Genomic DNA, 16,010 nt, shown 5'->3' on the forward strand with positions numbered 1-16,010 from the left:
TTATCGCACTCGATGTTGTACGAATATGGCAGGGAAAGTGGGACTGTATATCGGACAAAAGAATATTATGGAGAGAAATAGAGAGGGAAACAAAAAGATAGGGAGGAAGGGAGAGAGAGAGAGAGGAGGTGAGAGAGGGGACAAAAAGCGTATATGTTCATTAATAGGTGCAAATAAAGGGCTCCCGAAATATACGTCATTTATCTTGTTTAAATTCAAACGGGTCTTTATGGTGGTACTCGCAGTAATTCATTTCCATGTCAGTAGCGGGTTCTATTGCCATGCACTTACTATGAAACGAAACGCTGCTTTTTAACCGCTGCTTGGTTTTAGTCATTGTATGACCGATTATATTTTTCTTGCCCACGGAATATTTGTGGCGGCCAGCCGTAACGCGAAATAAAAGACCAGTCTTAATATAAGGATTTAACCAAACGTCTGTACCAATATATGCATGCTTGCAGCGGGAGTTAATGAAACATCCACACAAATATTACTTTTATTTTGTTGCAGGAGTTAGTCAAACATGTACACCAATATTTATTTGTAGTTGGAGTTACTTCTATGTCAGAACCAACATTTCAAATTTTTCGCAGGAGTTACTCAAAATCTGGCACCAATATTAGCCTTTTTGTAGCAGGAGTTACATACTATCATGTCCCCAAGAATATTTTCCTGTTCTAGCAGGACAGAAGGACAGACTGAAACGTCTGCATCAATATTGACAAGAAGGCAGCAAGGGTATGGTGGCCACCATAGCAAGGGTCATTAAAACTCTGGCACCAATATTGGCATTTTTGTAGCAGGTGTTACTCAAACGTCTGCACCAATATTTACGTCTTCGTAGCAAAATATAGTCAAACGTATTACTCCAACGAGTGACCCAAAGCACGCCCGAAGCCTATAATTACGCTATTACGCAGGTGAAACGCTTGTACTAGGTTTAATTTAAGCGGTGATAGGGCAACATCCGCTACCTGACAGACTGCATTTATTCTCATGTAGTCAGTATGCCGTGTCAGTAGAACCAACAACGTCATAAGATCTTTCGGCACATCCATAGGAATCGGGTAGTTGGGACATGTCTTTTTAAAAATTCGAATTCCTTTCCTGCAAAAACAGTATTCTTGAGTTCTTCCTCGGTTTTTGCCTGTCCGTATCGGCATAACCGTCTCTACGTTCCTTATTCTTTTCATTGTCTTCTCCCTTTTATTCATTGTTTCTGCGTAATTTTTCCCCTTTTCTTTTTTTTTTCGCCTCCCTGTATTCCCCCTATCTGAACCAGCAAGACCAGCCGTTTGTGGGGCTAACCTCTTCAGTTTTTTTATTAAAGCTCTCTCTCTCTCTCTCTCTCTCTCTCTCTCTCTCTCTCTCTCTCTCTCTCTCTCTCTCTCTCTCTCTCTCTCTCTCTCTCTCTCTCTCTCTCTCTGTCATTCGATGCGCATGGAACCGCTCTTCATTGGTAGCGCGTCAATTTTGCCTTCAAACCGATTAGTTTTGAGGGGGAGGAGGGGTTGTCGAAGGGACCGCGGGTTCTGGGGGAGCAGTTCGTCAACAAAACTCTGGCCCACAACCGGAAGGATGCTGTCAGTGCCGCATCGACAGTCAACGGAGAGGGCTTATTTTGCCTGAATGCCTTTTTTTCTGGTTGCAGGCAGACGGATGGAACGACCTACCTTAAGACCGCAACTCGCTATCACAGCAACGCTGGTGCGCGCTGCCCAGAAATGCCTGGAAGGCGAGCGAAAAAGTACGGGCGCGGAGGATCAGCTCCATATGATGAAAGCGCACCGCCATTTACCCCCTACACTTCCATTCCTCCCCCAAATTTCCCCCATCCTTTTACCATCGTCCGCGTGACCCGCACAGTGCGCCGGTTATTTGGTCACGTCCAGCCTTGTTAAATGAAATGAATGGACGCAATGCCAAAAAGTTTGTGCCTCCAATGTTTTACTGCCTCCGAAGTACTTAAGAATGGTAACATGAACACTACGTTTGCTACACCCTGAACTGCCGTCCTTAGTTTCAATTCAGATTGTTTGCCTGGCTCTAAACTGCTTCCTGGACTTCAACGCGAAGTTTGCTGAACCAGAATGTGTTTGTAGCCCAAAACGCGTGAGTGTAAAGTATAGCCGCCGAATACGTCATACAGGTGTTATGTTACAAGAAAGAAGAAAAAAAAAGCCCATTGTGCCTTTAGAGCTGGCTTCACCGTAATAAGGCTCATAACGTGGAGAAACCTGCTTAACGTGATGGGTGAGCAAAATGTGAATGTGTTCAGGTGGGGGGAGAGAATATGGAAGAATATTGATTGATGAATGAAGCCGTGAGTATTGGCTTAGTAAGCGAGAGAAGCAGACGGCGCCTAAGCCCGGAAAAGCGTTTCAGCACCAAGCGGCCGGCACAAGTGGCACCTTGTTTGTATTCAATTACAAACATCGTTCCTTCTAGAGGCACCCTGACCTTCACTGCATAAACAACCCACCATATTTTTCACTTTCTCTTCATTCGTCCACCAGTCTATTTATTAATCCATCCGCCCATCCCCTCCCCCACCTGTATTTATCAAAGAAACGAAATGGAGAAGATATGTTGATAAAGAAACCTTGTCCCGATATTAGCGCATCACGGCTACCTTTATTTTCTTACTCAAAGCACCGTGAAGCTAGTGTAGGGAAGTAAGATTTCAAAGCTGTTAATTCAATCAGTCGATAACGTACACTGTTAATAATTTTATATCTCATAGATTGCACATATTGTCATTTGGTATTTGTCAGCAAATAAATTTACCAAGACGTAGCTGTAAACAATCACTCACATCTGATACACCTATAGCGACGAGAAATTTCGTTGAACAGTACAAAACAGCCAAGGAGCATTTGGCCCGCTGCACCATAACGCCTAACAAAATCATCTCAGGAAAGGAATAACACGATGTAAACCAGAACAGCCAGCACCCGACATCGCATGACTGGCGAGACTTCTGTCCCGCGGAAGGAATATAACATTGAAGATTGGAATAAAACTAGTCTGATCATGAATGTTTACATACGCCTGCACGTCTGTTTGCGCAGAAATTCGCTTCAAGTATTTTCCTAGCGCCCCGCCAGCGGAATGTGCAGACTACGGCGCATCAAGCGCTGCTTTTTTCGGAACACCTGTTGACGTCGGCACTTCTATAACTCTGTCTCTTCTACGTGTGTATTTGTCCAGACATCCCGCTTTCGATCAGTAAACATTCCTATGCGTTCATTTTATTTGCGTGCATCGGCGAAGGACGGACACCCCCTCGGCGACAAAGTAAACATTCCTATGCGTTCATTTTATTTGCGTGCATCGGCGAAGGACGGACACCCCCTCGGCGACAAATCGAGCCCTTCCACGGAATCACCGGTGGGTAAATGGGCAATAAAGGCTGCGAAGTGTCAAGATGGCGATTTGAGCAACATACAAGCGAGTGGAGGCGGGAGGTTGTTTTGCATAATGGGGCACGGCTGGGGGCCCGCCAGGCTCGCTCCCAGCGCGCGGACACCGCGCACGGATCGCCGTGGCACATTATTTCGCTGTTCGCTTTTCCCCGTCTACCCATTTCCCCCACAGATCCCCTCGCTCCCTCCCGCTTCCCCACCGCCCCCTTCTCCCGCGGCCGCGTCGTGTGCGTACCGAAAGGTCGCGCTCTCACGCCAGGCCGCCGGCGTCGGCGCGACGTCAGCGCGACGTCGACGCAACGTCACCGTCATCCGGGTCACTCCCGGAGGCGCGGGAGGCACCATCTGGCGCAGGCGAAGCGAGAGACACCGTCGGACGTCCAGCGGCGAGTTTTTTTTCCAGGCCCTTCGCCGGGTGTTTTTCGGTGGTCAGTGAGAACGACACTCGCGAAGCCGATGCCCATCCTGCCCCGCACCCTGGGAAACTGCTTCTCGATGGAGTAAAAAAGGGCCTGCCTGCACGACCGGCGTCATGCTGGCCGCGGTCGCCCTCTGCTTCCTAGCTGTCGCCGGCAGCGGCTGCACGGCGGACGGGAGCGTCGGTAAGCCTAACGCCGCCGTTGCGGCCAATAACACGGCCAGCGGAGAAGCGCGCGTGCGAGGATTCGTGCCCGCTGCGCGTACTTTGACGCGTGTCGCTCGTGCGGGATGGTGTTTATCGCGGCTGACGCCGCTACCGTGATGCCGCTCACGTACTTCATTGAAGCGACCGCTGTCCGAGCGTGTCGTGAGCGGGAGCGTCGTTCGTTTCGGAACGGACACGAGCGCGGTCGAAGTGTGCTGCTGCGCGATCAACACGTGAGGCAGCCCCGCGACGGGCCGCAGTCATATGGAACGGTGAATACGGTCGGCGCGGGTGGCTGATCTTTGGGTCCTGTGTTCTGTAGGCTGCGGCTGTGTGCTCCGCTATGATTGATTCGGTTAACATGCGCCTCATGCCGAGCGTAGCCGTATGACGTGGCGGTAAGACAGCTGATTAGGGAGCGGTACTCCCTCCCTCGTGGCGATCTCCGCTGCAGTCGCCGAAGTGCAGCTTTTGTAATTGCGTATGCCGAACTAACAAAATCACAATATTTGATAAAAGGAATTATGAGGTGTCGTAATGTGTATTTATTACAATGAACGCGACGTCCTACAGGTTGTGCGCGTTGTGGGTGCGTGCCGCGAGAAACGACAAAGGGGGTGCAAGTTGCGGTTCTCCCATTGATGACGCCTGGAACAAACGAAACACGCAAACAGGCCACAAGTACAAGAGATAACCTTTCCGTGGTAACAATCACTGCTTGTTGGTTCCAAAAGCAGCTTCGATTGACCACCGTGGTTACTCAAAGAAAACAAAAGCGGAGTACTGAATTCACGCCCTCCAAGACTGTGAAAAATTGGCATGCTATCAGCTGTACATGTGCTCGCCGCAGTGATTTACTGACGTGTAGCTGCACTCACTTCTAAGTTACTTCCTGTAAACACTTCCCTATTCAGCATGCCGCGAACTATGGGCTCTAAGCGGCATCTACGCGCAGTGTCACCGCCTCTTCGTTGGACTGCGTAGTACTGAAATACTGATGGAGGCGAAAAGTGGACACTCCCGTGTGTTCGAGATTTCGGCGCACGTTAAAGATACACAAGTGGTCAAAACTAATCCGGGGCTCTCCACTAGTGCGCGCCTCATTGCCTGTGTAGCATCGGTGCGTTAAACCTCATAATCAATCAATCAATAACTACTGAAAAAAAATGTATTCGCACAGTACTTCCCACAGCGCAAATTTCGGCGTTACTGTTCTCGTATTACGTACTTGGTCAGCCTCCTATTAACGCCATGCCACAACCTCGCTTTCGAATCCCCTACGAAGTGATATCAACGCGAGCACAGCGTGTCTCGTAATGTTGCGTGACGAAACGCGGTCGGCTTAAAGGATTTCTCGCTTCTGCACGTTAAATTCTTCCTTGCGCTAATGTATGCGCGGGATATAATTAGCGAAAGAAACACAAAATAGGGTAAACGTCGACGATGGGTCTTTTCTCATCTTCCACAAGTCTTCTCTCACGCTATCTGGGCAGCTCTACATTCGAAGCGAACTAGTCTTAAACGAAAGCCGGCTAATTGTCATTGTGCGTTTAGCATAAGTAAGCGTTTAGCATAAAGGAATAGATTACAGGAATAATTCTAGCCTTACATTGCATTAGTATTAGTCTTCCCTTGCACGACACGCTCTCTTCAGCCCCACTACGAAGAAATGTTCTTCTCTGCTACATTGCGCAATTAATCATGCTCAGCTGTTGTCCCATGAAGTTTGCGTAAACTGGTTTGCGTGGTTCATGCAGACGATAATCCCCAAAGAGGGGGAAATTTTTATTCAAACCGAATTGCTGGTGCCAAGCGTATTGTCCCCAAAATGCAAGGATTGCTTGGTAAGACTGGCCAACTCGGGTGTCACAGCCAACTTACAAAGGCACTTTCTATTTTTGGGACGACTGTACTCGCACCGTTACCGCGATTTTAAGGATATTTCTCCTCTTTCTAGATTAGCGGCTACACGACCTACGTGAAATTTCGTTCCTTGTCTTGTAGTACCAATCCGTAAAACGCAAATAAGGTGCCTTGTTTCACAGCGCTCACAGATTGTTTACGCAAGCACACAACGAAAAACGAGAAACGAAGAACCCGTGCGGAGATAAAAAAGAACACAAGACAAGTAAGGACGTAATAACATTATCCGAACGGATATAAAGCAACTTTCAAGTGCGGTAGTTTTTTTAATGGCGACGTCAAGCAATGGTAGCCAGGAGATACGAGCGACTAGAAGGGACTACAGGATGACGTTACGTGACAAATAAAGTTAGTTGAAAATTATAACTGATCTCACAAACTTATTAGGTATGTTGAGCTTCCACTACGAACTTGTTAGTCCCATTGAGTAGGCAACGAGCGAACAAACCAGAGAAAAATTGAAGGGAGCAGAGTATAAAAAATCTGTGGTTGATTCCTCTGTCATAGGAATCGGTAAAACATGAAAGTGAGATGTGCAGCGAAATCTGCAGCTGAGCATGATTTGCGGGTGGGCGGCTGTCTTGTGGGTGTGCTTGGCGAGCGACGTCCTGCTGGCGGGTCGCTTCGGCAAAGGTGTACTGGCGTCATTTCCGGGACAGATATGACGTCAGTGAAATCTTGGTGTATCCCGGCATAATACGCTTTCGTGTTAAAATAGAAAACCCGAAAACGAAGAACCCTAAGTATAACGTACTCCTTGGTTCTAAAGGTTGATTCCCCGCAAGAAGACCCTTTGTGGAGGGGTGCACCCTTTACAGGCCGCTTGCTTTGTTGTACTGGCGTCACTCCCGTGACGGATATGACGTAAGCCAAGTCTTCGTGAATCCCTGAAGAAAACACTTTTGTTTTTAAAAATTGATTCTTACAGAATTGATAAAGACCTTGTCTTGACATCAGGTGTCCGCTGAAGATGTAAATCGAACGACCACGAAGCGATATGAACGACTAAAACCTTTTCGCGTGATTCTGTGCTGCGCAAGACGATCGAGATGCGTTTACCTGTTAATGAAGAGGTACTTTAATACTTTTGACAAATGATACCTGTATCGATTTTTTCATAAGGTTGTCGTGGCTGCTTGACTATATTAGTACCGTCTTATTTCACCCCCACTACATTTATTACTCCGCTTTTACCTTGACACCGTCATTTCTTCGGTTCTCTCCAGGAATGCATTGTTCTGCGTTGAGGGGGGGGGGGAGGGGGGGGGAGGGGGGCTAGTTTATCTGAGTTTGTTTTGTTTTAATAGTTTATACACGTTGAAAATTGGATTGAAATACAGGAGGAGGGTCTAAGGCCAATGCTGCACGACCTCATACGCTGATACAGAAACTAGATATTACGAGCTACACATGCTACAATGCAAAAAGAAGACAAAAACAGTACAGAACCATGGAAAAGAGAACGAAAATAAGCAACAGGTTTTCAAATTATTATTTGAAACGGGCATTAAATTTTTGTTATTATTATTAACATCCAATAACCGTTCTTGGCTGTGAACAAAGATGCAGTGACTGTATTGCACAGGGACGTTACCAGGAAAAGCACAAACTCAGTGCTGGGATTCGTGTGATCACATAACAAAAAAATCGTACTCAATTCATCGCCCAATACAGTTATTTCAATTACGCTTACATACGATTTAAATAAAAATAAACAGTGGGTTATATTTATCACGTCCTTCCGTTCCCCCTTACTGCCAAGGCTTAGTAGCGTTTTTTAGTGCGTGACACCTTTACCACAATTTGTTGTTCTCCCATTCACCGTAAAGGCACGAAACAACTGTGTGAATGCGGCCGATTAAGAAGCCAGTGTGTGGGATCTCCGTCCCTTCAGTCTAATTGGTTGCTTGAAAGTCCTCCCTCGCTTATGTTTGTTCTATAGGACACTCGAGAGATCTCGGTACCCTAATCCGCAAAACCCACTGCGACAACGCCCACGCGTTTCCCCGTGCCCTTTTATCTCGGAGAGGCGGAGCGATCAGAGTCAACAGCGAATTGAGAAAACTTGAGAGTGAAAAGAAACGCTAATACCCCGATCGTTGCCCCCTCCCTCTTTCCACATCATTCGCGTTCGTCGGCCCAGTCCAATCACTAGCGCCCCCCCTTCGCACTTCTCTTTAGCCGCCATTTTTCTTGTCTTTATCTCCGTCGTCCGCCTTGTGTTCTCTTGTCGCTTGGTTGCGAGCCCTTTTCAAGGTAAAGGTCAAACTCGCGTGACGGCGTTCACCGTCCTCCAAGCCCTGATGGCGCTGCAGTGGAGAGGCCCACTAGATTCCTCTTCCTTCCTCGTCGGTACAGGTCTATCGCGGACTCCTTTTCTGCGTGGGTTGTCGCTGTTGTCCCCCCCCCTCCCCCCTGCGTGGCAGGTCGGCCGTGCCTCGCGACCAACCGCTGTTTTGTTCCTGGCGTGGTCGGTGCGCGTGAAGCAGCGGCCCGTATGCGGCATGAAATGCCCGCATCGACCGCTTTGGTCCGTGTCAAGCCACCTGCCGTCTCTCTCATTCCTGTCTTTCCTTGCGTTTGCTTAATATTTTTCTCGTCCGGTTTGGGATCCAGCTTATTTTGTAACGGTATTTTCGATACTAGGCTGATTGTTCCTCGTCTCGTCGGACCCACGGGCATTTGTGTCCACAGGTTATGTCTTCGCTGCCTTAGATAATGCACGCTCATGCCCATTATCTTTTTTTATTTTCAGGTTGCGTGAAGCCATAAATGAAATATTTAATTTAGCACTCTTTATTGCGAGATTATGCATGCTTGAAGTGCCTATGAAAGGTAGCATGAGCACGACGCTTACTAACCGCATATTTATCACTTAATAGTCACAGATGCTTCGTTAGCTCATTTTCACGCTCCCTTGCTTGGCTCTACAGAACGTTTTGAGCTGCCCCGTAGTTTAAAGAACGAAGATGTGCTTGCACCGCTAACGGTAGACTTGTTATAGTAGTTCCACCAAGTAGACCATTGACTCGTGCCTGTAGAGCTGGCTTCACTGCAAACAGACTCTTAACGTGGAGAAGCCCCGTTCAGGTACCGCGGAAAAACTGATGCCAGTGAGTGAGTGAGTGAGTGAGTGAGTGAGTGAGTGAGTGAGTGAGTGAGTGAGTGAGTGAGTGAGTGAGTGAGTGAGTGAGTGAGTGAGTGAGTGAGTGAGTGAGTGAGTGAGTGGGTGGGTGGGTGGGTGGGCGGGTGGGTGGGTGAGTGAGTGAGTGAGTGAGTGAGTGAGTGAGTGAGTGAGTGAGTGAGTGAGTGAGTGAGTGAGTGAGTGAGTGAGTGAGTGAGTGAGTGAGTGAGTGAGTGAGTGAGTGAGTGAGTGAGTGAGTGAGTGAGTGAGTGAGTGAGTGAGTGAGTGATGAAAATAAGATTGCAGAATCTTTCAGTCGAAGGGAGGCAACCGTAAGTTTTGAAAGGAACGGAAGGGGTTTAGTTGTCAGCTAGGGAGACCCGGGGGCCTCAATCCGGGGAAACATATTAAAGCCATACGACCGACACTGGGCAGGGCGTTCGTTTTCGTTGAATGTGATCGGTGTTCGCTCTTGCGGAGTTGCATATTGCTCTCACAGTTCGAATATTACGCAACAGGCAAGAAAGGGACTTCACAAAGGTGCAATTCTAGGGTGCCTTAGGACGAGTTAGGTTTGATATTATTGAATGATTAGCATGTTCACCAATTATTGGAGTGAATAGAAGCTGCTTAGTAAAAGCAAGCTTAATTCTTGAGCCAGGTGTTACAGCCAAGCTGTTAGCCTCTCGTTGTCTGTGATTTTTTTTTTTTTTGCGGTGTCCGTCTGCAGAAACAATGTGACAGCGAGTCGAACGCGTGAAAGCAAGAAAGCAAAAAAGGGCCCATCTCCCCGCGAGGGGTACTCGAGTAAATGCGTCGCATAGGGGGTGGGTGTATTGCGTTAACGTTTAGTGTTTGGGGAGTTGGTGGTAGTGAATGTGTTCTATCCGCAGCTTCTTGACGTAGTTTGAATGAGTCAAGGATATAAGGCGTGGTCGTAGCCTTTCATTCTGTGTCGGTTTTGTGGCGCAGTGGGAAGAGCACCATCTACCTCGCGTTCCGCCCACAGGTAGTGAATGCGTTGTATCAGCAGCTTCTTGACGTAGTTTGAATGAGTCAAGGATATAAGGCGCCTTCGTAGCCTTCCATTCTGTGTCGGCTTTGTGGCGCAGTGGGTTGAGCACCATGTACCTTGCGTCCACGACCCGCAGGGTCGTGGGATCGAAACCAGGCACCGGTAAGTATTATTTTTTTATATAGTGTAGGGGAAGGGGTGCGGACCTGTTGTTGAGAGCGAGGAGGGTAGCGTGATGCGGGAGAGGAGGAGTGGGGGAGAGGGCGCACCTGGAACGGCTGTTGCGGACGCCGAGGCACGTCAACGCCGACAACGCCGGGTGACATCGTGAGTTAAAGAAATGCTCTGCATTTAAAAAGAAAAGAAAGAACGCTAGGAAGACAATGCACGCGCCTCACGTACCGCTCAAAGTAAAAGAAGGGGCCCCCCGTTGGCTGACAGGAGAAGTCCACGTGAAGATCTTAGACACAAAAGCTTCAAGGCCACGCCACGAACACGTGCGCAGTCAGCTGCCACCGCCCCGACGCATCAGGTGTTGCACGCAGAAAGAATGGGAGACGGCAGATTAGAACGAGCAGCTCGGTGCCTCAAAGACCCATTTTTAAGGACAGGATGGCCCCTAAATTCTTTATCGTTCAAAACTTGTCATCTGTGTGTTTTTTTTTTTTTTTTGGTGTCACCGACCCGTAGTCCCGGAGCTTGCTCCTTATTATAATTCCCATCCGTTCATTCTAGCTAAATGGGCCAGCCACAAAGCATGCAAATGACAAAGCGCTGAGAAAGCGCTTGACAATATACTTAAACGCAAGTTCAGACTATTTGCTGAGCTTCGTTTTCAGGCGTAATTTTGCCGGGCCAATCGCTCGTGGGTAAGAAAACAAAAACTACTCTTTTGACCCGATGTTCGTATCGATGGCATCGTATATACTTGTGCCTGTACAACATCGAAAAGAGAACAAAAATGCGAAAAGAAGGACAACAATAGCATACATTCTTGAAAGTAAAAAATAATTGAAGAGTACATTGTGGATCGTTGTAAACGCCTGAGCATCTCCTCTTTCTCCCTCGAAAGCGTAAGGCGCGACCTGATGCGCATGGCTTGCCACGGCTTCAGAAGCACGCCACGCGGCGTTTTCCGCACGTTCCTCGTGCACCATGCAGACTGTGCACAGCACTCTGACTGTGTGGTCACGTCTGCTGGCTTTAGCAGCTGCATTGGCTCCTTTGTTGTCCACCAGTCGTGGCCGTGAATCCCATTTTTGTAGCGTGATCTGCACTGGCAGAAGTTGAGCAGTTTCGCGTGGCTCCTGGAGAGCCGTGCTGAGCATGCGCGAGGAGCAGTGACGTCACACGGCGCACAGAACGTTGCTCGCTGCCCGGCGTCTCTCACACACCCCACGCGCCTAGCGTCTTCCGCGCGTGGCGGCCCGGTCCACTTGATGATCATGCGAGGGGTGGCCGGGTGTGGAACCGATGGCTCGTCCGTCGCAGCAACACCGGCGTGCGCCTGTGGAACCAGCTTAGCCCTGGGCCGATTGGTGGCGCTGTGCCGGAGCCGCTTGATAAATATACATGTGTCACATAATGCTTATACCATGTTTGTGTCATTGAAGCAGCAGTAAGTAAACATGATAATCAAGCTAATCCTAGACAACCATGAAAGCTAAGAATAACCAGAAAAACCTTAGCTCACGCCACGTATATCCTGGTATAGCCGAGCTAAGCCACTGCTAATTTTTCTCTTCTACTGTCGCCCTGCACTAGCCACAAACTCGATTCTAAAACACGCACAGGCGTTGTCGGGAGTGACGAACCCGCCAAGACGACGCGCGGCCGAAACGGCGCGTGAGAACAGGCAAGGGCCCAACCGCGTTTCGACTCATGTCTCCTTGACAACGTCGCGCTCTTCACTCTATCGTCCTCGACGTCTGCCGGTAACTCAATTAGAGAGCGGCGCGATCGACGCGAAAATTTTGCCAGCATGCCCCATCTATTGCACACGCAATAACAAGTAACATCTCTCGCGGAACCTACAAGCAACAAACAGAGGGCTGGTCGGGGCCGGGAGAAGCAACATCGACACGACGCCGCTGTACGGAACGCGCAGCAGGTGGCATCCAATTCCAATTTTCTGAGGTGTTTCGAAATCGGCCGGACCAACCGCAATGCAACGTGCGAGCCCGCAGGGATCTGGCGCCCGGAGCTACTATGATCACACATTGCTAGCTTGTGCAATATTGAAAGCGTAATAGAAACAGCCGGTATTGTTCCCACCGGTTTTTTATTTATATCGTGCCTGTTCTCTGCGTGAACAGCGCTAGACATAACAAACGCTGCGTAAATATAAGCAAGCTAGATTTTGCAACCCATGGCTCAAGACGGTTATAGGCAGAAAAACGATTACAAGGCCCAAAAATGGATGAAGAACCATGAAGAGTAAATAGAAGGGGTGGGGTTGCAGAAACTAGACTACAGCCTCAGTAAATTTCAAGCACAAAAGCATCCACTCAAATCACCACTGCTTATGCGTATGATACAATAGTGAATCAAAAGCCCAAGGGAGGTTTAGATACTTACTTCGTAATGACAGAATAAATTTACCTCTGTAGTAATATGGGAGTGTTTCCTGTCTCCTTTTTGATTTTTTATCTTGTTTTTTTTTGTTTGCATTTCTGTTCGAGGGTATGTATTACGCCGTAGAGAAATAAACTAGTTGCTGTTATTCGTCGTCCAGTTTTGCACACTTTTGCCCTGTTGTAGCGCTGTTTTTGTAACATCAAAATTAAACCCATTTGGCAAACAGGCAATTTGATTCGCCGCTACGTAGTCATATTCTTTTCACACACGCACGCATGCGCACACACACATACGCACGCACACACACACACACACACACACACACACACACACACACACACACACACACACACACACACACACGCATGCACACGCACACACACACACACACACACGCATGCACACGCACATTCACACGTACGCACGCACGCACGCACGCTGTACGGTTGTAAATGTAGCCACCCATACACCATTCAGCCGCACCGGATAGAAAGGCAAAAGAAAACATACTGTGCCTGTACAGCTGGCTTCACTGTAAATAGAAAGTTTCAGCAGAGAAGACCGCTTAAGAGTGGGGAGAAAGAACTTCTGCGCTTGCGCCGGTTTTCAGTGTTCACGGAAACGGTCGAATCAAAGCCGTGGGGGAAAACAAATAAATGTGTTACCTTAATCAAAGTCGATCGGAGCTAGTCCGTACTTGTTTGTAGGGTATCTGTTTTCACGAATCCCACAGCATTTCCTAGCCCCACCGCGATATAGAATCAACTCTTTTTTTTTAAACGTTACCCTGTGAATCTCCGAAAATCAATTATAAGAATTTGCCATCATCACCCTCTAAAAGAACTAATCGGGATTTTTTTTTACGCATTCGTAGATTTTTGTATAATCACGTATTCCTCCCCCCCTTTTGTATTTTAACGCTAACTCGATGCGATAGTGAATGGCTGTATTTTTTTTTTCGAACGTTTCTTATGATAAGTGACAGGCGATACTCAGTAACTTGTAGGAGAAATGCGCCCTGCCAGGCTCTTCCAGTACTAACGTCTGTGCAATGAACGAAACACTGCTCCGTTTCGCAGAACTACCAAAGTCGTATGCCCACGCGAAGCCCGATAACGACACTCGAGAGATGTACTCCTCGAGCTCTTCACGAGCACGTAAAAAGTAGCGAGCAAAGCCGGAGGGTAGTGGGAGGAAAGGTCGTGGGAGAAGCATGCGATACATGACGCCACTTGCGCCGTCTGTCTTAATAAGGGCTGTATTCCGGGCATGGTGGGGATCCATAACTTGAGCACGATTACGCAATAATAAACGCGAACGACAGGGATACGGGCGCACGCATCTCACACTTGCGGTGTGTTTGTCCGTATCCCTAACGCGCGCTTTGCCATTGCGCAATCGTAATCAAGCCATCTGCCTCATGTTTTCTGCTTTTGAAGTCGTGCTGTCGATAAAAATTACACCTCTTCAAGTGTACTATTTTAGATTTCTCAATACCTCTTAGGTGGGTAGCGATATAGAACTGGTCGGCGTTTAACTGAGAAGATTGTCGTGTGTGCCCCTTTCTGCATTTGTTATTTTTTTAACCGAATCCAGTGATGCCACAAAAAAATTTGTCGTCGTGTGGTATGCTGTCACCGGTTTGTTTTGGATGCATCTATTCATAATTCTTATGAGGCTGGTTTATAGTAAGCTTGTAGAAGATAAATTGTAAAACGCATATATATATATATATATATATATATATATATATATATATATATATATATATATATATATATATATATATATATATATATATGTAACGCAGGAGACATGGCGTCCGTCGAACCGACATCTTTATAACCAACTTCTTCTTCATCGTCCACCACTATCGCACCGCCCCGTCTCTTGGTGGCTAATCTCCCATTCCGGTCAACTGCCCTGCACCATCCATCTGCGGGACGTCACACCACACACACACACACACACACACACACACACACACACACACACACACATATATATATATATATATATATATATATATATATATATATATATATATATACCGTGTACTGTGAAGGATCCCCCTTCGAGCGTAAAAGGTTCGCGAGGCGGAACCCGCCCGACGAAGTAACACCGATCCGCATGAGAACGAATCACCGGTTTATTCCGGGAAAACCAAGGCAGGAAAAAACAAACAAAGCAAGTTGGGCGGCAATATAAAAAGAGTGTACAGCAAGCAAGCACGAAAAGCGCGTAAAGAAAACCTTGCGGCGGTTGAAGCACTGCTTGTCCAGAAAGTTACATCATGGTGCTGTACACTCACGACGACGTCTTCAGTCACTTGTGCCGACGTCGGGTGAAGAGCGTCCGCCGCGGACGCTGGTTGCTCCTCGCGGTCCGGGCGTCATGGTCGTGGCTGCTCTCGCGTGTCCCCCGGTGCGCACTCCCCTCACTCCTCTTGTGAGCGCCGCTTTAAAGCCGCTCGGTTGGTTGTGCGCATGCTCCGGGTTTGGTTGCCCTACACGTGTTCGTTACGGCTCCCTGTTCATCGCACACGCGCGCACGGGCAAATGACGCACTGACGCCACTATCGGTGTTCGACGGGCACGCACTGCAGTGTAATCACCCTCCGCGGGCGCACGTAGGGGCTGCGTCCCTACAACTGTTACCATCAATATCATCTCTTTCCCCGAGTGTTAAATCGCCATGATTCTTAGATTAGGTTTTCATGTGCTGCCCGATCAAAAGAAACCTTCGTATGCGCATAGGTTCATCTCAGAACCAACACGGTGCTATCGCGCCTCAGATATATCCTTAAGGAGAAGACGCTGCCTGTCCGGGGACCGTACACCCCCCATAAAGATTGCCTCATTTGTACCTATGTCGGTGGATTTCGTTTCCCAACTGCTATGGTGCTATGCTTACTTACAGAAACGATATATGATATGGCGCAATATTACGTATTCGTGTCACTCACCTTCCTTGTGCAGCCTGCCTTGTTCAGTACACCTTCCTTGTTCAGTACAAAAACGGGACGATCTAAGATGGCGTACATGTGAGAGAAGCAGCACATTATGAATGCACATTTATGCGAGCCGGGACCATTACTGAAGTGCATTAAAAAAAGCAGGGTGTCGAACCGGAACCGAACCGAACCGAAAACCGGAACCGAACCGATATTTTTGCCGGAACTGAACCCGAACCCGAACCGTTATTTTTTGAGCACGCTGAACCCGAACCGGAACTGAACCGAAAAAATAAATAACGGTTACCGGTTCATGCCGAAACGGTTCGACCCTCTGTTGTTCATATTGCACAGTCAATGCAATT

The 16,010-nt window shown here is 48.0% G+C and overlaps 1 protein-coding gene across 1 annotated transcript in view; it reads left to right on the plus strand.

The window, feature by feature from the left end:
• Positions 1 to 3,782: 3,782 nt before the first annotated feature.
• The window catches only part of Ia-2 (tyrosine phosphatase IA-2), a gene marked incomplete in the record, with an annotated part of 628,737 nt that continues 616,509 nt past the window's right edge, over positions 3,783 to 16,010 (plus strand). Inside the window, 1 exon segment of the mRNA XM_077698486.1 lies at positions 3,783 to 4,030. Within this exon segment, the coding sequence (XP_077554612.1) occupies positions 3,961 to 4,030 (70 nt within the window).

The sequence above is a fragment of the Haemaphysalis longicornis genome, unplaced genomic scaffold, assembly GCF_048455015.1.
Source record: "Haemaphysalis longicornis isolate Haplotype H1 unplaced genomic scaffold, Haemaphysalis longicornis Haplotype H1 scaffold_2, whole genome shotgun sequence".
Taxonomy (NCBI): Eukaryota; Metazoa; Arthropoda; class Arachnida; order Ixodida; family Ixodidae; genus Haemaphysalis; species Haemaphysalis longicornis.